The 23695-nt window shown below is 40.4% G+C and overlaps 1 protein-coding gene across 1 annotated transcript in view; it reads left to right on the top strand.

The window, feature by feature from the left end:
- LOC130025504 (disks large 1 tumor suppressor protein-like) overlaps positions 1–23695 on the top strand; it is a 590309-nt gene that overhangs the window by 333908 nt on the left and 232706 nt on the right. The window contains exon 3 of the mRNA XM_056116434.1: positions 4859–5004. Coding sequence (XP_055972409.1) covers positions 4859–5004 — 146 coding nt within the window. The remainder of the gene's footprint in view (positions 1–4858; positions 5005–23695) is intronic.

The following is a 23695-nucleotide window of genomic DNA, read 5'->3' as shown; positions in this document are numbered from 1 at the left end:
ACATGATATGTTCCCATCACAAAATTATATGGAATAACAATAAACTCTAAACAGATTTCAACTGACAGGGAAATTACTTTATTTGGTTCCGCTAATACCTTGCTTGGCGGGAAAGGCAAGGACAAATTGACAAGACCTTTTTCCAGTCACTTTTATTTTGGTTGGTGAGGTAATAGATAAAAAGTATATAAATAAATTTTCTACATTCTGGTTAATTTTTGTTTTAATGTGATTAAGTAGATAATTACTGAGCAATTTGTGAGTCATGCCCAAAAACAGCCTTATCATTTGAGTCTTATTTTCTTAGTTTTAGTGATGAAAAAGGAAATTTATTTCTCTCTCACTTGTTATTTTCAGTTTGTCCAATGAATTGTGGCCATGTCAAAAACAAATCTTCAAATAAAAAAGATTCACCTACCTAGGTGTGGTTGTTTGTTTTAATATGTCATAAGAGTACTAAAATACAGTTTAATTGAAATTATAGATATTTGAATCTAAACCAATTTAGTCAGTAATTACTAATTTTTTTTTCTTTTGGGGTCACATCCAGACATGCTCAGGGGTTACTCCTGGCTCTGCACTCAGGAATTACTCCTGGCAGTTCTGGGGATACCATATAGGATGCCAGGGATCGAACCCAGGTTGGACGCATGCAAGGCAAATGCCCTATCATCTGTACTATCACTCAGGCCCCATTATTTTTAAACCAAGCAATGAGCATAGTTCTCACAAATTTTCTACTCTTTCTAGAAATCCCATCAAACTTCATCCTTACCACTTACTCTGAAAAAGCGGGTTGTAATAATTTATCAAGGTTTTTTTGGAATGAAAGTATGAAGCCTTTAATTCTGATTACAGAAAAGCTATTCTTCAGTCCATTTTTGTTGGTGATCAGAAATTATTAATACCAGCAGGGAGATTGGTAGGTATGCAGAGATTCAGGACTCAGTTATCTGTTTTAATAATAATTTATTTTTTTAAATTCCTTAAATGATTGAAAGGCATTATACAGAAGAATTTGAGAATCACTCTATAAGTCAGCCAACAATTTATAAACCTTCTAAAGTTAGCTGTGAAGTCAAAATATTATGAAGTGTCATTTTTTATCAGTTGAAGGATGAAATGCGCAAAAAATAAAAAAATGCTAGCTATTGTAATCACATCAATAGTCAAATCACAGAACATGATACAAACAATGTGTAGTCCTGAAAGTAAAGAGATTTTAGTTTAATCAATTATTTTTCTTTTATTAGCCTGGGAAGGTAGGCAATGCTAAACAGGGAGGTAAACTATTATTAGTAAACATTGATTTGGTTCTTACTGAGTGTGAGTAATTATGGGACATGGTGGGGAAAACTTGACTAGCTTGGTAATTCCTACAGGTTTTGTTTGGCTCTTAAAAATCCATGGCTTGGAGGCCAACCACACATGCTGGGGGAAAAGGGAGCTCAGATAGAGAAGGGATCACCAAACAAAGGTGTTGGGAGGATCCTCCCAGGATGGGAGAAGCATGCTGAAAATAGACTATAGACCAAACATGATTGTCACCCATTGCCTCTTTTGCAAACCACAACACCCAATAAGAGAGAAAACAAAAGGGAATGCCCTGCCACAGAGGCAGTGTTGGATGGGGGCTGGGGGCTGGGAGGGATACTGGGATCCGTGGTGGTGGGAAATGGGCACTGGTGGAGGGATGGATATTTGATCATTGTATAATTGAAACCCAAGCACAAAAATCGTAAGTCTACAACTGTATCTCAGGATGTCTCACTAATAAAAATTAAAAAAATTAAAAAAATTATTGAGTAGAGGATAGATGTCATGCAAAGTTATTGAGTAGTTGATAGATATAGCATAAAGCAGAATGAGAAATAAATATAAAATGCATCTTATAAATACTTTGTGAGATCAGGAAGAAGGAAATAAATTGTCTGCTCCCTCCATCCCCTCAGACAACATTCCATACATCTTATTTTTTTCTTCATGGTTGCCGTTTGGTGGCTGTTCTTACCAAAATCTGGACTCTAGGTTGCTGATCTGTCCTGGCATCTACACCCTCTCTCACTCTAGAGATATATTAAAGAGCTAGAAAATTTGTAAACTTTTATTTCTGTTTTTGATATCTTCTCCCTTTATTTTCTTGAATTCTAAAGATAGTATTTGAATATTACCATAATCATTACTTGTATTACATTGGGACATTGCTATATAGAGATCAAATCTGATCATATAGTGCTTATTCTTATAGTAAGTGGGCTGGAGCGATAGCACAGCGGGTAGGGCGTTCGCCTTACAAGGGGCCAACATGGCCGACCCGAGTTCGATTCCTCCGCCCCTCTCGGAGAGCCCGGCAAGCTACCGAGAGTATTCGATATGCCAGACACAGTAACAACAAAAGTCTCCAATTGAGACGTTACTGGGCCCGCTCGAGCAAATCGACGATCAACGGGAGGGCCTTTACCTTTACCTTTACCTTTACCTTATAGTAAGTAAAGACCCTCCTGTTGATCATCAATTTGCTTGAGCGGGCCCAGTAATGTCTCCATTGGAGACTTTGTTGTTACTGTGTCTGGCATATCGAATACTCTCGGTAGCTTGCCGGGCTCTCCGAGAGGGGCGGAGGAATCGAACTCGGGTCGGCCATGTTGGCTGCGTGCAAGGCAGACGCCCTACCCGCTGTGCTATCGCTCCTTATAGTAAGTAGAGCAAGAAAATATTTTGTTGTATGTGAGTTTGTATATATGCACATATAGTTATTTCTACACTTACCCATTGACCGATATACAAGATAAACATGAATTTGTACTGATATCACCAAATCTAATCCAAAGTCAGTTCTCTGTACCCTACTCTATGTTTACATCTTTGACATTAACAAAAAAAGATGCAGAGAATTTTTTTGCTTTAATGACAAAGGACAAAAAGCAAAACTAATGTTCAGCTTTGCAGCAGTCATGCTAATGGCAGTAGGCATCCTGAATGTGTCCCTGCCAAGCTTCATGCCTGGGAACTGTTTTGTACTGGCTGGGCATTTATCATTTTATGCTTTATCATCATGTTTAATAATGCTATAGGTTTGATGTTAGTTGACCTTGTGTTTTAGAAGATGTGTGTGTCTTGCAGTTCTGAACTCTTGTAATGGTTATGCCATTTTGTTTTAGACAATTTCAGAGGGAAATTATAATTTCAGATCATCTTTGGGTTGGAATATACTGTAAATATATAGTAAAACTATATATTTACATGTAAAAATAAATTCAGTACAGTTTTTCCATTCACCAACTGAAGGATCTCTTGGTTGTTTTCAGGTTTTTCAATTATAAATAAACTTACCATCAGAAGTTTCAAAGTGAAAAATTTAAATCTAAGTTTTCTATCTTATTAAGTTTGTTTGGATTATATATTTATGAAATTTCTTTAATCAGCATTTTTTTCTAAGTATACCTTCATACAGATACTATTTATAAGGTATCTATTTATAATACCTATTTATAATAATCAATAGGTATTAAACAAATTTATAGTAAATCTAATAATTTATATTTACTATAAATATAAATGTGGGCTGGAGCGATAGCACAGCGGCAGGGTGTTTGCCTTGCATGCAGTCAACATGGCTGACCCGAGTTCGATTCCTCCGCCCCTCTCGGAGAGCCCGGTAAGCTACCGAGAGTATCTCACCTGTACGGCAGAGCCTGGCAAGCTCCCCGTGACGTATTCGATATGCCAGACACAGTAACAACAAAGTCTCCAATGGAGGCATTACTGGGCCCGCTCGAGCAAATAAATATAAATTATGAATAAATTTATATTTATTAATAAATAATTATTTTATTAATTTAATAATTCGTTTTATATTAATATTATATCATATAATATTATATAATAAATATTATATCACTGTATCACTGTCATCCCGTTGGTCATCGAATTACTCAAGTGGGCACCAGTAACATCACTATTCCTCCCAGCCCTGAGATTTTAGCAGCCTCTTCTTACTCGTCTTTTCCCAAACATTGGATAATCTTTAAGGGTTAGGGGAATGAAATCTATTATTGTTACTGTATTTGGCATATCAAATACACCACGGAGAGCTTGCCAGGCTCTGCCCATGCAGGCAGGATACTCTCGGTAGCTTGCCAGGCTCTCCAAGAAGCATGCATAAATAGGTAGGAAGTGTCTTATAATGTGTTGCATGGCCACAAAGTCCAGAAAGTGGCCTGGAGCGGTGGTTGGTGGCGGTGGTTGGGCAGTGGAGGTTGGCTGTCGGGGCTGGGTCCCTTGGGGTGGGGAGGGCTCTCACACACCCCATAGTCTGGCACAGAGTCCAGTGGCATGGTTTTGGGAGCCTCTTTTTATACTTCCGTCTGGGAGGAGCATCTGTGAGTTCTGGAGCGTGGCTGATGAGAAGATTATCTGGTGCCAGCAGAATGTGGTTTATGGGTGTGATCCCCGAGTCACTGGAGACTGAGGGAAGCAGGCAGAGGATCTCTGTTCCGGTCCAGTTGAGTCCAGATCCAAGATCACAAAGTTCCGCATTATCTGGGTTCCGTGGGACTTCATTCTTGTGTGAGGCTCGGCCTGAGTGTCTGGAAAGTGGCCTGGAGCGTGAGGGTGGTTGAGTAGTGGAGGTCAGCTGCAGGGGCTGGGTTCGTTGGGGTGGGGAGGTCTCTCACCCGCCCCACACCCTTGTGATAATATATATTATATATTATATACAATATAATATTATAATATTTTATCTCAACATTATATATTATATGTAAATATAAAACAAAATAAATAAATTTATAATAATGCTATTTATAAGGTATGTATAAACTATTTATACATGATGTTTTAATTCTACTCTTCACAGATATTCAAGAATTTTATGAGGTCACATTGCTAAATTCTCATAAAAGCTGTGAGCAGAAAATAGAAGAAGCCAATCAAATAGTACAGAAATGGGAGAAGACATCTCTTCTTGTTCCATGCCAGGACAATCTCCCCCAAACTATCGAGGTACTCTATTGACATTTCTAACCTGAATACTTCTGTCAGTAATGCAGTAGTAGCAATCATTATCAAAAGCACATGCAAGCATAAAAGTATGTAAGTCTGTAACTGTACCCCAACAGTGATTCACTAATAAAAAATTTTAAAAAGAGTACAGCACAGCACAGTAATATTGTTATATAAATCTGTCTGCAATATTTGCATATGAAAATCCAGATTTGTTGTTTTTTATTTTGGTATGTGGGGAGTGGGCTTTCAAACAATGGTCAGGGATCTGAAGGGATCAGTCCCAAGGTGGCCAAGTGGTTGAATGCAAGGGCTGGAAGATGTAGAGTTTCTTAGGCCCTGCAGTACTGGGGCCAGGAAGACCTCCTTACGAAGATCCCTAGAGTAATCCCTGATAATATTGAGGGGCCTCAAGCACTACACCCAGCACATTTTTTTGAGGGGGAGGGTCATTTAATGTCACTGTCACTGTCCTCTTGTTGTTCATCGATTTGCTTGAGCGGGCCCAGTAACGTCTCCATTGGAGACTTTGTTGTTACTGTGTTTGGCATATCGAATACATCACGGGGAGCTTGCCAGGCTCTCCGAGAGGGGCGGAGGAATAGAACTCGGGTAGGCCATGTTGGCCACTTGCAAGGCAGACACCCTACCCGCTGTGCTATCGTTCCAGCCCCATTTAATGTCATGGTTTGAAATTGAGTCCCTGATCCTTCCCTTTGGCCTATGAAAACCTAGACTTTTTCAAAAATTAGAGTTTGGGAAAGATATTCTTAATCATGTGATGTAAATGAATTCTATTATGAATACTGCTACAATTTGACTTAAGTCCAAGGCATTCTGGAATTCCAAACATGACTCCAGATACATTGTGGGTAGGTCGTTAGAGATGGTGGTGGGTAGAATGTGATGTAGACTGTGGTTTTCCTACTATGAGCATATGCATTTGATAGTACATATAAAATGATCCATTAAATTATAGAAACAAAATGATAAAACTTCCATTCATTTATTCTTAACATTTATTTTATCACCGACATTATTTACTGTAAAAAACTATGCACGCTGAAGGTTGTGTGTTCGCGGGCTCTCTGGACGGCTCTATCTCACCTCCCGCGTTCGGTGCCTTAGAGCCGCTCTGTGTGGCCTGGATCGGAAGGGCTGTTGGCCAAGCGTAGACGAAGGAAGAGACGAGGGCCAGGCCGGTTGATCTTAGTGGCAGTTTATTACAAGGAAGTTTATCCCATAGAAGGACCTTATGTTATGGAGGGCCTAGGTTCTCTCAAGCACACGTTCCCCTTGCTAGTCTCCCCGTGGTCCCTCTTGCAGCCCTGCTCTCTCCTTCTCCAGCTCCCTTCTTGTCTGGGCTGACACTTCACCCAGTCGGGTAGCCAAATCAACATAAGAAAGCCCTTCCTGAGGACCCATCTAAAAGGTCATTCTAAAGCCCTTCCTGACTGCCCAAGGGCAAACTACCTCTTAAGGTGTTTTTCTCTTTTCCTCAGCCCAATAAACTATCAAATATCAACTATTCCTGAGGTTATGCAGGAAGGACAGAACAATGTTATCCTACAATTTACTATTCAATTTTTATATTTGGGTAATTTATGACATACATTAAATTAAAGACATTTTTAAAGTAAATTAAACGCATTAATACACTGATGCATTAATAAAGCAGTGTTTTAATAGATTGTGTTTAAAGTATTACTTTTAAGATACTTTAATACCAGATGATGGAAAAATAGTAAAGCTTGTAGGGTACTGTGCTTGTCTTGCATATGGTCAACCCAGGTTCAATTCCAGGTACCCCATGTGGTCCCCCAGACCTGCCAAGAATGAACCCTAAGTAGCACTGGGTCACTGGATTTGTCCACAAAACCAAAATAAAAATGAAAGGAAAATACTTTAATATATTTTATTTTAAAATTTTAATTTGAAATACATTTAAAATTAAATATGAAACTATTAGAGAACCAGAGAGATAATTAAGTGGCACTGGCCTTGCATGTGTTTGACCTGAATTTGATCCCCAGTACCTTGATTGGTTCCATGAGCACCTCTAGATTGGCCTTGCATGTGTTTGACCTGAATTTGATCCCCAGCACCTTGATTGGTTCCATGAGCACCTCTAGAAGTTATCCCTAAGCCCAGAGACAGGCCTAAGCCCTGGTCACCACTAGTTGTGGCCTCAAACAAAAACTATTAGAGTTGAATGCTAAAATTTATTTCTATTCGTAGAATTACAAGATTAAAACATTTGAACAGTACCATTGGAAGTAACAACTATTAAAGAGTAAGGCAAGTTGTGACATATCTCAGATTTTCAGCTAATAATATGGATAGAGAGGCATAGCAGTCATATTTCAAAGCAGCAGGCGATACTTTGGAGGTTAAAATTAACGCAAACACTCATATATAGAAATGCAGACAACCTATCAAGACAGGGGCGGTAGAGCTAAGTTAGAGGTTACGTGGAACTCTGGCTAATCAATGGCACTTTGATTGTCAATGCTTTGAATTGTTAATATTTAGATTTGTAAAACAAAATCCTTTCATTCTAACGAGACTGATTCTCAAGAGTACATTATTTAGTCTGAGTCAAAACGCTCTTTACTTAGAATAGTGCTGTTAGATTGATTTCACCTTTCATATTTTCTTTCACATTGCACACTATAATACTCACAGGCATGCCTGAATTTGGTGTGGCAACCTTGGATTTTTTTGTTTCTGTTCTTAAATTTTGGGTCACACCCAGTTGTGCCAGGGCTCTGTGCTCAAGGTTCACTGCTAGCTAGCTTGGGTCAGATAGGATACCAGGGACCAAAGCCAGCTTCTCCCGATGCAAAGCACTCACTGTACTCACAGCCCTCTGGTGTTACAACTTAACATTTTTTGAGAGTTTGGGATATGGTGCTGCCCAGCAGGTCAACCTGTACCTGTGGGGGAAGTGCATCAGCATTCTGATGGTGCCTTCAGACTTTCTGATGCCCCCAAATTGCTACTGTGCCTTTGGCCGGACCCCAACAACTTGCGGCCAAGTTGACAAAGAAATTAAACTGCCAAAAGTTAGGTATGTAGGAGGCACACTCACAATCCACCTCCGGCTCAGATATACAAGTTCACTTATTGGCCTTACTTCAGAGACCCATAAATCTCAAAAGAGATCAAAAGCCACAGTTAATGTCGGCAGCGTGGTGCACCGTGAGTGAGCAGGTACGCCCTGTAGGGCATATGCCAATACTTTATTTCTCTGGAAAAGATGGAAACAAGATCATGATCCAGAGACACACAGAAGAATCTCCAAACCGAGCAGCTCACTGCAGAGATGCCTCCAGATCTTAAGCCAGACTGACTTCACCAGGGTGCCCCAGACAGACACAGGCATCATCCCTCCACCTGCCCCCGCAAAACCCTGGCAGCTACCAACTTCCAGAACCCAATGAGAAGTGCTGGTACATGGGTTCAATGACAGCAAACTCCAGGCCTCAAGGGATAGGGGATGTACCAGTCCCACTCATCCCCCGTAACTGTTCCCATGGGACCCTGGAGGTCATGCCCACAAACTGCCTCTGGCTGCTACTTAAGCTTCTTAACCATGGTCTAGAGACACACAAAAGAATCTCACAGAAAAGAATTATTTATATTTTGTTAGTTTTAAGGCCACACCCAGTGGTGCTCAGGTTTTAATCCTGACTCTGTGTTCAGAAATCACCTCTGACAGTGCTCAGGGATCATATGTGGTGCTGCGGATTGAATTCAGGTTGGGCACATGCAAGACAAGTGCTTTAATGCTGGACTATTTCTCTGACCACAGAATTATTTAATTTACTGGTAAAATCAAACAGGAGAGTTAAAGTTATATCTGTTTTCCTCACCGCAATTTTCTTTTTTTTATATATGTCCAAACTTTTCATATTCCGAAGTCCTCAGTCCATGGTTCTTTAAAAATTGGCCAATTATGTAAGAAAATAAACACATACTAACTTTAGTCAGTGTACTTTTGAAGTGAGTCTGATTGTTCTTCCTTAAGGAGCTTTTTGAGGCAGAGATACTGGTCTGCTTGTTCTGCCTCACTGAAGGTAGAGGAGTACAGAGGCAATATGCCTTGTATTTGTAGTCTCAGTGTACTTGGCCAGAATAGCTGTTTTCAATATGGATTACTTTCCAAAGTCAATGTTTTAAAACTGGATCTAAACTACATTTTTGTAAAAGTAGTCTTAAGTGAAGGAAGTAATTGTGAGAAAAAAATGAAGGTAATAATCAGAAAATCTTAAATATGAACTAAAATCCTTGCCTGGCTTTGCTGGGCCTAGGACAATTCAGTTCAGCTGTAAGAACCCACTCTGAGACCACAGTGGGGAAGAACGACTGATCTACACATGCAGGAGACTAGAGCTGCAGCCCCTGAGCAACCAAAGAAAGATTTCTACTACCCATACCAGACACAAATTGTAAGCAAAAAACTCTCTTGCACTAATAGATGTTGCAAAAAATTGAGTGAAGTCAGTCAGAAAATAAGGAATAGATACAGAATGCCCAGTGTCCGTACATGGCTTCCAGTACACTTCATCATTCTCCAACATCAATTCTCCTACTTAGAATTTTTTATTGTGTAGTACAAGGTCAAGTATTTGTTATTCTCTCACTTACTTATTTTACTTCACATGGTTAGACAGAAATACATAAAATATTTTGAGGAAAACATGCAGAAGTCTCTAGGACCTCAAAACTATCTTTAGTGATTTGTCTCCATTGGCAAAGATAACTAAAATTAAAATAAACAAATAGGACTTCATAAAATAAGAGTGATTGTACATGACAAAAAACCCTTGGGTTAATATATAAGAAGACCATACTAAAAGGAAAAATATTTAAAATATCACTTTTTGTGGGAAAAATGTTTAGTTGGAAGGAATTCATAAGAAAAATCAGTAAAAGTTTCGGTTATCATTATTTCTTTCTCGTATTTTTAATTGAATCACCATAAAATAATTATAAAACTTTCATGATTAAGTTTCAGTCATACAGTGATCAAACACCCATCCCTCCACTAGTGTACATTTCCAAACATCAACTTTCTCACACTTTTGCTCTCATTTAATGATAGCAACTTAAGGAGTTCTATTTCACAAAAGATAATCACAGGCTTCAATGTATTCCAATATTTCTTTTTACTATAAAAATCGCCTTCACTTTTAGAAAATCAGTAATTAAAAAGTTCAAATACGAAGTATTACTTCTTTTTTGAAATTTAAAGTATTAGACTTTAGTTAAGGCTGATATATAACTTCTTAATATGAGGTTTTTGGTCAGAGATAAGTGAAGGTTGTATATGAAATTGAAAAGAAACACATTCTGCTTCACGGTATGTTATTTAAAATGTTTCTTATCTTACATATAAACTATAGACTTTTTAAAATATAAGAATAGTGTGAACTTCCACAGAGAAGTATCTGTTTATTTCCTCTCCTCATTTTAAAAAAGTTTTAGATATTTTTTGTTGTTGTTGATCTCTGTATTTTTTATATCCTGGATATCAACAACCCTTTAGCTTATGTGTTAACCACAAGCATTTTCTCCCATTCAATCTTGAAGTTTCAGCCCATGTTTCTTTTGACATGCAGAAACCCTTTAATTTACTGTAGTTCCATTTGCTTATTTTTTATTCTGTTGATTCTGCCGATGGCATTGTATCACTGAAGACCCTTTTGAGATCTAGATCTTGGAAAGTTCTGCCTGTATTTTCCTCAACGTATTTTACAGACTTTGGTATGAACTTAAGGTCTTTGATCCATGTTTAATTGACATTTGCATTAGGTGTGAGTTAAAGATCCAGATTTATTTATTTATTTATTTTACATGTGGCTATCTCATTTTCCCAGCTCTATTTGATGAAGAGGCTAGAGGCGATCTTTGGTTCATCTCATTCTTGTTGCCCTTGTGAAGAATTTGCTGATCATAATTGTAGGAGTTTGCACTTTGGTATTCTATTCTGACCCCTTGGTCAGAGAGTCTGTCCTTATTGCAGCACTGTGCTGTTTTGATCACTATAACTTTAAAGTATAGTTTATAGATAGGTAATGTGATGCCTCCCAATTTCTTTTTTTTAATTAATTTTTATTAGTGAAACACCATGAGGTACAGTTGTGGACTTACAAATATTTGTGCTTGAGTTTCAATTATACAATGATCAAATACCCATCCCTCCACCAGTGCCCATTTCCCACCTCCACGGATCCCAGTATCCCTCCCACCCTCATCTCCCCCTATCCCACCCTGCTTCTGTGGCAGGGCATTCCCTTTTGTTCCTCTCTCCTTTTGGGTGTTGTGGTCTGCAAAAGAGTCATTGAGTGGCAATCATGTACAGTCCATAGTCTACTTTCAACATGCATCTCCCATCCTGGGAGGATCCTCCAAAAACCCTTTATTTGGTGCTCCCTTCTCTATCTGAGCTGCCCTTTCCCCTAGAATGCACTGCTAACCTCTAAGTCATGGAGTAATTCTCCTGGTACTGATCTCGGCTATTCTTGGGTATTAATCTCCTGTTTTGTTATTTTATGTCCCCCAGATGAATGTCTATCCCTCTCTTTCTGACTCATTTCACTTAGCATAATGCTTTCCATGTAGTACCACTTGTATGTAAATTTCATGACTTCATCTTTTCTAACAGCTACATAGTACTCCATTGTTTAGATGTACCAAAGTTTCTTTAACCAGTCATCTATTCTCAGGCACTCAGGTTTTTTCCAGATTTTGGCTATTGTGAAGAGTGCAGCAATGAACATAGGGCTGGAGCCATAGCACAGCGGTAGGGCGTTCGCCTTACAAGCGGCCAACATGGCCGACCTGAGTTCGATTCCTCCGCCCCTCTCGGAGAGCCCGGCAAGCTACCAAGAGTATTTGATATGCCAGACACAGTAACAACAAAGTCTCCAATGGAGACGTTACTGGGCCCGCTTGAGCAAATCGACGAACAACAGGAGGGCCTTTACCTTTTACCTTTTACATAGTACTCCATTGTGTAGATGTACCAAAGTTTCTTTAACCAGTCATCTGTTCTTGGGCACTCAGGTTTTTTTCCAGATTCTGGCTATTGTAAAGAGTGCTGCAATGAACAAACAAGTGCAGATGTCACTTCGACTATACCTTTTTGCCTCTCTGGGATATATTCCCAGGAGTGGTAGTGCTGGGTCAAATGGGAGCTCATTTTCTAATTTTTTGAGAATTGTCTATAGTGTTTTCCAAAAGGGCTGAACCAGTCGGCATTCCCACCAGCAGTGAAGGAGTGTCCCTTTCTCGCCACATCCACGTCAGCATCGGTTGCTTTTGTTCTTTTGAATGTGGGCCAGTCTCTGAGGTGTGAGATGGTATCTCATTGTGGTTTTGATCTGCATCTCCCTGATGATTAATGATGTAGAGCATTTTCTCATGTGCTTTTTTGCCATTCGGATTTCTTCTTTGAGAAATTTCTGTTCATTTCATTGCCCCATTTTTGGATGGGGTTGGATGTTTTCTTCTTGTGGAGTTTAACCAGTATTTTGTATATCCTGGATATCAACCCCTTGTCAGATGTGTATTCGGCGAATATCCTTTCCCATTCTGTAGACTGTCTTTGTATTTTGGTCACTGTTTCTTTTGAGGTGCAGAAGCTTCTTAGTTTAAGGTAGTCCCATTTGTCTATCTCTGTTTTCACTTGCTCGGCCAGTGGCGTGACATCTTTGAAGATACCATTAGCTTCAATGTCATGTAGGGTTTTGCCAATTTTGTCTTAATGTACCTTAGATTCCGGTCTGATGTTGTGGTCTTTAATCCATTTTGATCTTACAAAACTCCCCAAAGCATTGTACAAATTCAATGCAATCCCTATAAGGATACCCATGACATTTTTCTTTTTCTTTCTTTTTTCTTTTTTTTTTTTTGCTTTTTGTGTCACACCCGGCGATGCACAGGGGTTACTCCTGGCTCTGAACTCAGGAGTTACTCCTGGCAGTGCTCAGGGGACCATATGGGATGCTGGGAATCGAACCCGGGTTGGCTGCATGCAAAGCAAACACCCTACCCGCTGTGCTATCTCTCCAGCCCCAACATTTTTCAAAGAAATGGAGCAAACACTCCTGAAATTCATATGGAACAATAAGCTCCCACAAACAGCTAAAGCAATTCTTGGGAAAAAGAAAATGGGAGGAATCAACCTCTCTAACTTCAAACTCTACTACAAAGCAGTAATAATTAAAACAGCATGGTACTGGAACAAAGGCAGAGCTGCAGACCAATGGAACAGGTTTGAATATACTGACATCTCCCTTCAATCATATGATCATCTAATCTTTGATTAAGGAGCAAGAAATGTGAAGTGGAGCAAGGAAATCCTCTTTAACAAATTGTGCTGGCAAAACTGGATGGCTACATGCAAAAATGGGCTCAGAACTCTGCCTCCCAATTTCTTTTTCTTGAGTATATGGTTGGCTATTCATGGTCTTTTATGATTTTCTATAAACTTTATTAGTGACATGGCGCTCTGTGTTTTTGAAGATTGTAGTCTGAATTTTGACACGGGTTACATAGAATCTATATAGTAGTTTAGGTAGAATGTTAATTTGGGTAATATTCCTCCATTACATGGGTATGGATAATTATCCCATTTCCCAAGGTCTTCTATTTCTTTCTAAGGTCTTCTATTTAAAAGGTTTTTTTTTAAAATTTTCATGGTATATATCTTCCACTCCTTTTGTTAAGTTGGGTCCTAGGTACTTTGGACAATTTTTGGAACACTATTTTGATATCTTTATCCTCTAATTAATATTACATATAGAAATGTGATTCATTTTTGTGTATTGACTTTGTAGCCAGCAAATTAGCTACAATTTTTGATTATTCTTTTGTGTGGATTCTTTACGGTGTACTATGTATATTATCATGCCATCTGCACAAAGAAATAATGTGGCTTCTTCTTTTCTATTTGGAAAAATGGGGTTTTCATAATTTAATGTCAGTTTTTCTCTCTCAGTGAACTCTAAGTTCTTGAGGTCAGTAGCTTTTGTCCATTTTGTTTATTGCCTTTTCTCTGGTGCTTAGAATATCCTTCATTTCTTTCAATCATTTGTTGAAAAGTTTATTATGGCTTATATCAAACTTTTTTAAAGAAAAAATGCAAATATATTAAATTTAGCTATGTCCTTTAAATCTTCCATGAAAGCTAAAGATATTTTAGAATAAATGAATTCAAGTGACAGTTGATGAAAGTTTCTCCTCCATTCATCTTTCATTTAAATATTTATTGTCTAAGTTACAATAATTTTTAAAGTTCTGATTTAATTGCATTAAATGAGCACCATATATGATAAATATATTTTTATATAAATATAAGCATGTGTGATAGAAATATGTATTATAGTATACATTGCTACAATGAATATTAATATTTGATGCCTCTTCCACTGTTCTTGATCAAAATGAGTTCGTTTTTTAGTTGAGAATTTGAGCTTTAGAGAGAACTGTAAAAAATATTTGAGGGCAGCCAGAGGAGGCACAACAGCTCTTCCCCTAGCTGCCTGCGTTCGGGGTGCCTTGGCCGCTCACCCACACCTGGGCAGCCCGGGTCATGGGGCAGATGGTGGACTAAACAAGGGCCAAGCCAGTTGATTGATCAGTTGCCATTTATTCCATTCTCACCATGCGCCTGCCCCAGTCTCTCTGAGCCTCCCATTCTGGTCTCACACTGCTTCTCATTCCTGTCTCCTTCTGTCTCTCACGCTCATCTCTCCGCTCCATCTTGCAGCCTGGTCTCTCTCTCTCTCTCTCTCTCTCTCTCTCTCTCTCTCTCTCTCCTGCTCCTGTATTCTTCTACATTCTTCTCTCTCTGTCCCCTTGCTAGCCTCTCCAGGGTCCATCTTGACCTCCTGCTCTCTCTCTCTCTCTCTCTCTCTCTCTCTCTCTCTCTCTCTCTCTCTCCTCTAACTCCCTTATCTCTCCAGGCTGACACTGCACCAGTCAGGTAGCCAAATCAACATAAGAAAGCTCTTCCTGAGGGCCCAACAAGTTCAAAGGGAACACCACCTAAAAGGCATTCCAAAGCCCTTCCCGACTGCCCAAGGGCAAAATACCTCCTAAGGTATTTTTCTCCTTTCCTCATTCCAATAACTATCCACATAATAGCACTAGTTATTTTTGTATGGACACAGTAAGAGATACCCTTGAAGCTTGTAGGGCAGGTCTCCTGGGAACATCTTGTTACAGACTCAGACTACAGTGCTCAGGCCAGATTAAATTTCCCTAACCCTAGCAGGGTCCAAATCTGGTTATTACTTCTTGGATTGGGCTGGAGCGATAGCACAGCCTTGCATGCAGCCAACATGGCCGACCCGAGTTTGATTCTTCCGCCCCTCTCAGAGAGCCCAGCAAGCTACTGAGAGTATCTTACCCACACAGCAAAGCCTTGCATGCTACTCATGACGTATTCGATATGCCAAACACAGTAACAATCATTACAATGGAGACGTTACTGGGCCCTCTCGAGCAAATCGATAATAACAGGAGGATAGTGATAGTGATAGCGACTTTTTGGATCATGACAACATTTGTCCATGACCAAGCTCTTAACTTATACTTAAGCGTTATGACGCTTTGGCCAGGCCCATCTTGATGTCAGGGTAGCACATAGCTCACTGCTTGTCCTGGTTTCATCCAACCTCTTGTCCCTTGTCAGAACCCTGCTTGGGGGGCAGCTGGAAGTAAAGGCAGCTGAGGCTTAAGGTGAGAGAACAGATGCCCAGGAGGGAAATATCACTGAGAGTCACATTACAAAAGCATGTCTTCTTACACAATGACCAAAATACAAAGACAGTCTACAGAATGGGAAAGGATATTCGCCGAATACACATCTGACAAGGGGTTGATATCAAGAATACACAGAGTACTGGTTGAATTCCAAAAGAAGAAAACATCCAACCCCATCAAAAAATGGGGTGACGAAATGAACAAAAACTTTCTCAAAGAAGAAATCCAAATGGCTAAAAGGCACATGAGAAAATGCTCTACATCATTACTCATCAGAAAGATGCAGATCAAAACCACAATGAGATATCATTTCACGCCACAGAAATTGGCCCACATCCAAAAGAACAAAAGTAAACGGTGCTGGCGCGGATGTGGCGAAAAAGGGACCCTCCTTCACTGCTGGTGGGAATGCTGACTGGTTCAGTCCTTTTGGAAAACAGTATGGACAATTCTCAAAAATTTAGAAATTGAGCTCCCATTTGACCCAGCACTACCACTCCTGGGAATATATCCCAGAGAGGCAAAAAAGTATAGTCGAAGTGACATCTGCACTTGTTTGTTCATTGCAGCACTCTTTACAATAGCCAGAAACTGGAAAATACCTGAGTGCCCGAGAACAGTCGACTGGTCAAAAAAACTTTGGTACATCTACACAATGGAGTACTATGTAGCTGTTAGAAAAGATGAAGACATGAAATTTAGATATAAGTGGTACTACATGGAAAGCATCATGCTAAGCGAAATGAGTCAGAAACAGAGGGATAGTTATAGAAAGATTGCATTCATCCGGGGAACATAAAGTAACAAAATAGTAAACGAACACCCAAGAATAGCCGAGATCAGTGCCAGGAGGTTTACTCCATAGTTTGGAGACCAGTCACACATGCTAGGGGAAAAGGCAGTTCAGATAGAGAAGGGAGCACCAAATAAAGAGTATTGGGAGGATCCTCCCAGGATGGGAGAAGCATGCTGAAAGTAGACTATAGACCAAACATGATTGCCACGCAATGCCTCTTTTGCAAACCACAGCACCCAAAAGGAGAGAGAGAACAAAAGGGAATGCCCTGCCACAGAGGCAGGATGGGATGGGGGGGATGGGGGGTGGGAGGGATACTGGGATCCTTGGTGGTGGAAAATGGGCACTGGTGAAGGAATAGGTACTTAATCATTGTATAATTGAAACCCAAACACAAAAATTTGTAAGTCTACAACTTGGTTTCTCACTAATAAAAATTAAAGAAAAAAAAGCATGTCTTCTTGTGTCCATACAAAAAGGACATTGCTCTGAGTAAACTATGCAAAGAACTTAGGGAGAAGAGAAAACCAATAGTTACAAGTCAACAGAGCACAAAGAAAGAAGTTACAAATAAACACAGAGGAATGGGAGCACTGTGATGGGAGCAACTCCATAAACCTAAACTACTTGAGGCTATGCAGGAAAGACAAAACAGTGTTATCCTACAGAGAACCATGAAAATGGTGGTTGAATCACTGACTTGGAGCAAAATAATTCTGTATTTATTTATATCACTCCTCTCAGTCTTAAGCTATATGTTCTTGAAAGTTAATAACATTTCTAAGCTGTGTGGTTTTAATTAATAAAGTGGAATAATACCTTATTCAAAGAACTTTGAACTCATAAAATTAAACTATTCACTTAATATGTTAAAATAATGTGTTTGTTATTCGTAGGCACTCATTTTTTTTTAAATACTATATTTAAATACTGTGATTTAAAAATTATTCATAATACAGTTGTTTGGGCATTAAATGTTCTGGCACCAATCTCACCACCTGTGTGACCTTCCTTCCACCACTGTTACCAGTTTCTTCCCACTCCCCCACTCCAAAGCCTGCCGCTTTGGCAGGCACAAAATAATTTATTTTATATTGCATGTTACAACAAAATAGTAAATGGATTTATAAAAGTAGTTCAGTAAAAGAAAATCTGTGTGAATTGTTATATTCTACAATGCATTATTAAAGTCATTGTCTGAGGATTACTGAGCTGTTTGCTGCTAGTTGAGTTTTCTATGCTTTTGTTTTTGCTCATTGAGCTTAATGTAACTTTCCCATCAAATTTGTTGGGCTCTTACTAGGCTGTCAGTGTTGTGGGATTTGGAGCTCTGTGAGTTTCAGGATCTGTGGAACTGGGAAGATTCCTGTGAATTTTATGGGCTTGGCTTGGTGTCTCTTCTGAGATGAGTCATGAAGCCCTGAAGCTGGGCCGTTTCCACCACAGAGACTATGGGATATGGGTATAATTGCTGCAACCGCAGTTGGTGTATGGGGAAGGGGAGACTGCCCATCGCTGCTTTAAGAAAGGCCCAGAGTTTTCAGCCCTAAGACCCATGTACCTGGGAGTTCTGTTGGTTTAGTGTCTGAGTTAGTGAAGCAGTGGAACTGGGCCAGTTATATGGGGGGTGGCTGTGGGGTTGTAGGTGTGTCAGTTCCCATCCTGAGGGGACACCAGAGTTTACAGCCTGAAGACTGTGGTACCTGTTAGTTTTGTTGTCTTGGCTTGGCTTCCCTTCTGAGAATCGGCAGTCGGTATTTCTTTTCCTCTATCTTTGTATTTCCTTTAAGGATGTCTTGAAGGGTGGATAGAGAGAGCATATGAATAGGCAAAAAGGACTTAAATTAAAGAGATAAACCGTAAAGCATGAAGTATAAATTCAAAGTATTCACTACTATTTGACTGAAATAGGAAATATCAAAGCTAAGTCTTTTAATTATTTATCCCTTAAGTAACCACTGATAATATTTTGAAACTTTTTATCCTAGTTATTTTCTCTATAGCATAAATTTATATAAAATATTGATCATTATAGTTGATGATTGAGATAAAGTACAAATAACAATAGTAAATATCAATATAGCAATACATGCCACAAAATGTGTTTTACGTATATAAATTCCTATTTTTTCCTCTCTGATTCACTCCCAAGAAAGTATGAAATCTCCATGTATAAGACAGTCCCGGTTTGGCCTTGGATAATTCTTTGACAGACTATCTCCTCTGTCTCCTAATATGTATGCAGTTATTTATTTAAACTCTAGATGGTTTTGTGAAAGCATTTTTGCTTTAGTTAATGTATACAGCTGAATTTAAGTAAACTCTTGATCATGCAGGTGAGCTTCATGCAATTTTCTGATGATTTTAAGAGTGAAAACAGAGGTTCCAAGAGAAGGAATTGTACCTCAAAACTGCAACAGCAGCACTTGTGTTAACTTGTTAACAGATTTTACCTGCTGGCCTGTGCTATAGATCCCATATTTGCCTATTTCTAAATTATGATAGTTAATTAAGATCAATCAGAAGGACTTGGGACTTCTAATCCAGAGGTTCCGGGTTTGAGTCCCGGCAGAGATGCCAGGGGCTGGAGCGATAGTACAGCGGTAGGGCGTTTGCCTTGCACGCAGCCAACATGGCCGACCTGAGTTCGATTCCTCCGCCCCTCTCAGAGAGCCCGGCAAGCTACCGAGATTATCTCGCCTGCACATCAGAGCCTGGCAAGCTCCTCGTGACGTATTCGATATGCCAAACACAGTAACAACAAAGTCTCCAATGGAGATGTTACTGGGCCCACTCGAGCAAATCGATGATCAATGGGAGGGCCTTTTAAATTAAGATCAATGTTTTAGTGTCTTTCTCTCTCCTTCCCTTGTTAGTTTTGTTCTTCTGGAGAACACTGACTTGTTTAAGATTTTTTTTTATGTAGGAGTATTGCTATTTATTCAGCCATTGATTAGGCTGATTGATTTGGGCATGAATTCCACCTTACTTTTTTTCCTTTTTTATAATTTTATTTATTGAATAACCATGAGAGCAGTTACAAAGCTTTCGGGATTAAGTCTCAGTCATACAATGAAACACCCGTCCCTTCACCAGTGCCCATTTTCCACCAACAAAAACCCCAGTATACCCCCCAACCCTCTCTTTGCCTGTGGGGCTGATGATTTCCACATTATTCACTCTCCACTTTGATTACATTCAATATTTGACACCAGACCCACCATTATTACTTGGGATTTTACCCCAACACTCAGATATGCCGAAAAGGCAACAGTAGACAATTTATTTTCTATTGCTGGTTATGAATAACATATGGTGTCACACAGCCGCAGTATTGGCCGCGTGATTTTAGAATTCCAAAATTTTAACAATTAAATCTGAGGGGATTTCTGCCCAAACCTACTGTGTTTCGAGATTTGTTCCTGAGTCTCTTGGATCATGGCTGTTAAGCGGCTTGATCAGGAGCCAGAGAGGCCATTCGTGGGTGGTGACTCGGGGTCCAATTGAGACAGGGAGGAAAGGCCCCCATCCCACAAGGCCCTGCATATCTCATTACTACAGGTCGAATCCTGACTGTCTAAAAACCTCTGGAGGATGGCAGCCACCAAGTCGCCAAGGGGCAGCAGGTGGAAGGACAGCACCCTTTCCCCACTGGGGTGGCCTGGTGCCAGTAACCTACTGCAGGGACTGGATGCATTTCTTCCAAAAGCCGCTGGGTTCTAAGATTTGTTTCTGAGTCTCTCACATCATGGCTGTTAAGCAGCTTGACCAGGAGCCATAGATGCTATTCGTGGGTGCATCCACACCCATCCCGTGAAGCCATGTGTGTCTCGTCACTGAGGGCCCAAATCTGACTTCCAATGGCTTCTGGAGGATGGCAACCACCGAACCACCAGGGGGAACAGGCCAAGGCATAAAACCTATTCCCTCCTGGGGTGACCGGCCACTGGTAACCTACTGCAGGGATGATGCATTTCTGCCAAAAGCCACTGGATTCCAAGATTTGTTTCTGAGTCTTTGGGATCATGGCCGTGAAGCAGCTTGATCAGGAGCCAAAGAGGCTGTTTATGGGAGGCAACTCAGGGTCTCGAAGGGTGGGGAGGAAAGGGCCAGCTGCACACCTATCCCGTGAGACCCCGCATGTCTCATCACTGCGGGCTCAAATCAGACCATCCAGTGGCCTCTGGAGGATGGCAACCACTGAGCCGCCAGGGGGAACAGGCCAATGCACAAAATCTATTCTCACCTGGGGTAGCCCGGTGCCAGTAACCTATTGCAGGGACCGCATTCCTGCCAAAAACTCTGGGTTCTGAGATTTGTTTCTGAGTCTCTCAGATCATGGCCGTTAAGCAGCTTGATCAGGAGCCAGAGAGGCCATTGGTGGGTGGCGACTTGGAGGTATCTTTGGGGCGGGGAGGAAAGGGCCGACTCCACCCCTATCCCGTGAGGCCCCGTGTGTCTCATCATTGGGGGCCCAAACTTGACTGTTCAATTGCCTCTGGAAGATGGCAGCAACCAAGTCGCCAAGGGGGAGCCGGTGGAGAGATGAAACCCTTTCCCCCCTGGGGTGGTCCAGTGCCAGTAACCCATTGCAGGGACCAGACACATCTCTACCAAAACCGCTGGGTTCCGAGATTTGTCTCTGAGTCTCTGGGTTCGTGGTCGTTAAGCAGTTCAATCAGGAATCAGAGAGGCCTTGCTTCCAATTATATAGCTGGGCCAGACATGGTTTATGGGTATGTTTCCCACATACCTAACTTTTGGCCATTTACTTTCTTGGTAAACTTTTCCCCAAGTTGTTGGGGTCTGGCCAAAGACACAGCAGCAATTTTGGGATATCTGGAAGTCTGAAGGCGCCATCAGGCTGCTGATGCACTTGCCTCACAGGTACAGATTGACCAACTGATTGTACCATACCACCTGGCTTGTTTAAGTTTTTTTTTTTTTATATATTTTATTTCTTTATTGAATCACTGTGGGAAAAGTTACAGAGCTTTCGGGTTTAGGTCTCAGTCATGTAAGTATCAAACACATTTCCCCGTGAACCCCAATAGAACCCCACCTCCCACCCCTCCCAATTCCTGTGAGGCAGATGAGTTCTAGTTAATACTCTATCTACTTTGACTAGATACATTGTTTCGATAGAAGATGCACAATTATTGTTTAGAGTTTACAACCCCCTCACCCAATCAGATATGCTGAAACAGCGTTGTGAAATGATTTGCTTTCTACAGCTTGGTTTAAGAATAAAATGATGTCGCGCGGCCGCTATCGCGGCTGAACGATTTTGAATTTCTGCTGTTTCACTTATTAACCCTGGAAGTATTTCTATTAAAAGGTAGATAGTTAAGAGATTGGATTCTGTGCTCTGGAGTCGTGGCCGTGCCGGAGAGCCGCTCGTGGGGGGCAGCTGGTGACCTCGGTCGGGCATGAAGGACGGCCCAGAACGCCCCCCTTCCCATGAGGCCCCCGCTGCCCCCCGCCCCCGGCTCAAACCTGCTGTCCACAAGGCTCCCGTGCGGCCGCCATCTTTCTTTCCAGAGAGGAGTTCTTGTTTAAGTTTTAACATATGATAATAGTTAACATTTGTATAAAGCATTATATTGTAGGCAGTTTAAGCATTTTTTCTGTTTTTGCATTTTATGTATATATTTTTAAATACTAATTTAATAACTGTGTTTTATAAAGTGACTGATAGTTGAGTCTTTAGACATATAATGCTCCAATATCAATCCCACCACCAGCATCAGCTTCTCTCTGCCAGTACTCCAGTGCTCTATGCTCCATCCTCCTAACCCTACACCTGCCCCTTCTATCTCCCACCTCCCACCTTGAGAAGCATATTATAGTTTGGTGGTTACAGATGAGGTCTCATGTTTTCAGTGTTCTTGAGTCTGTGCCTTGGCTGTATAACTGCACCACTCTCTCACATCACTGGTACAAACAAAGCTCAAGCATTGTTCCCCATTATTTTCCTATTTATCTATTTTCTTTACCCTTAATTTCTTTCTTTCTCTTTCCTTCTCCTCATTAAACACTGAGGCCAAAGGTGATAGAGGCATCCCCCTTTACCACAATACGTTTCCTCATCCCATGTTTGTTTTTTTCTGGCTTACTTCACTCAATATAATATCTTCTAGTTTATGTTGCAGCAAATTGCATGATTTCATCGTTCCTTGCAGCTGCACAAGCATATGTTACATCTTCATAATCCATTCATTTTTAGCCAATTGAGACAGAGGTTTAGTTAGAGAACCCCAGAAGTGGTGCTGCACCTGATAATGTTTGATAGATCATTTGATGCCACTGATTGGACCAGGGTATGTCAAATGGGTTTTAAACCCTGTACTTTCACTTATCCTCTCCCCCAATATTATTGTTTTATACTTGAAGTGCTGCCACACCCTGCCTATCACTAAATTTTGAAGATCCCTTTAACTCAAAGTTCCTTCCTTCCAGTTTCCCCTTTAACATGCTAAGATTACAGTTTATTTGCCTTATTTCATCAATTTCAGTAGGGATTATCCAATACCTTACTTTATTTCTTTATACTCTGGATAAGAGCAAGATCACCTAATGTTTGCCTTTCTGACTTCACATAGCATGACTTCCTCCAACTCCATGTAAATCACAACAAACTGCAAATTTTAATTTTTTTCTTAGATCTTAAAATTATTCCATAGATTACAATTTCTTTACGCATCCATCTGTTGTCGGGTACTTGGGTTGTTTTCAGATATTGGCAATTATAAATAATCTTTAGATGTGTATAGATCCCTTTGGATTGTTTTAGTGCTCTTATGTTTTGGTGTTCTTATGCACAACAAAATTACAGAAATAAATGAAGGCCTAAAATGAAAAGACACTTCACTGACTGCAAGGAAATGTTTATGGAATATCAGATAAAAGCTATGTGAAGCACTCTCAAAGCTCCACATGATGGGGGTATGTGCCGCCAACAGGTCAACCTGTACCGGCAGGGCAATTGCATCAGCACTCTGATGGTGACTTCAAGCTTCCTGACACCCCCAAATTGCCACTGTGCCTTTGACCGGTGCCAACAACTTGGACAAAGTTTACCAATAGATTAAATGGCCAAAAGTTAGGTATGTGGGAGTC

The sequence above is a fragment of the Sorex fumeus genome, unplaced genomic scaffold (genome assembly GCF_029834395.1).
Source record: "Sorex fumeus unplaced genomic scaffold, SorFum_2.1 ptg000030l, whole genome shotgun sequence".
Taxonomy (NCBI): Eukaryota; Metazoa; Chordata; class Mammalia; order Eulipotyphla; family Soricidae; genus Sorex; species Sorex fumeus.
The sequence above is the reverse complement of the archived record's forward strand: the minus strand, read 5'-3'. Positions and strand labels throughout refer to the sequence as shown.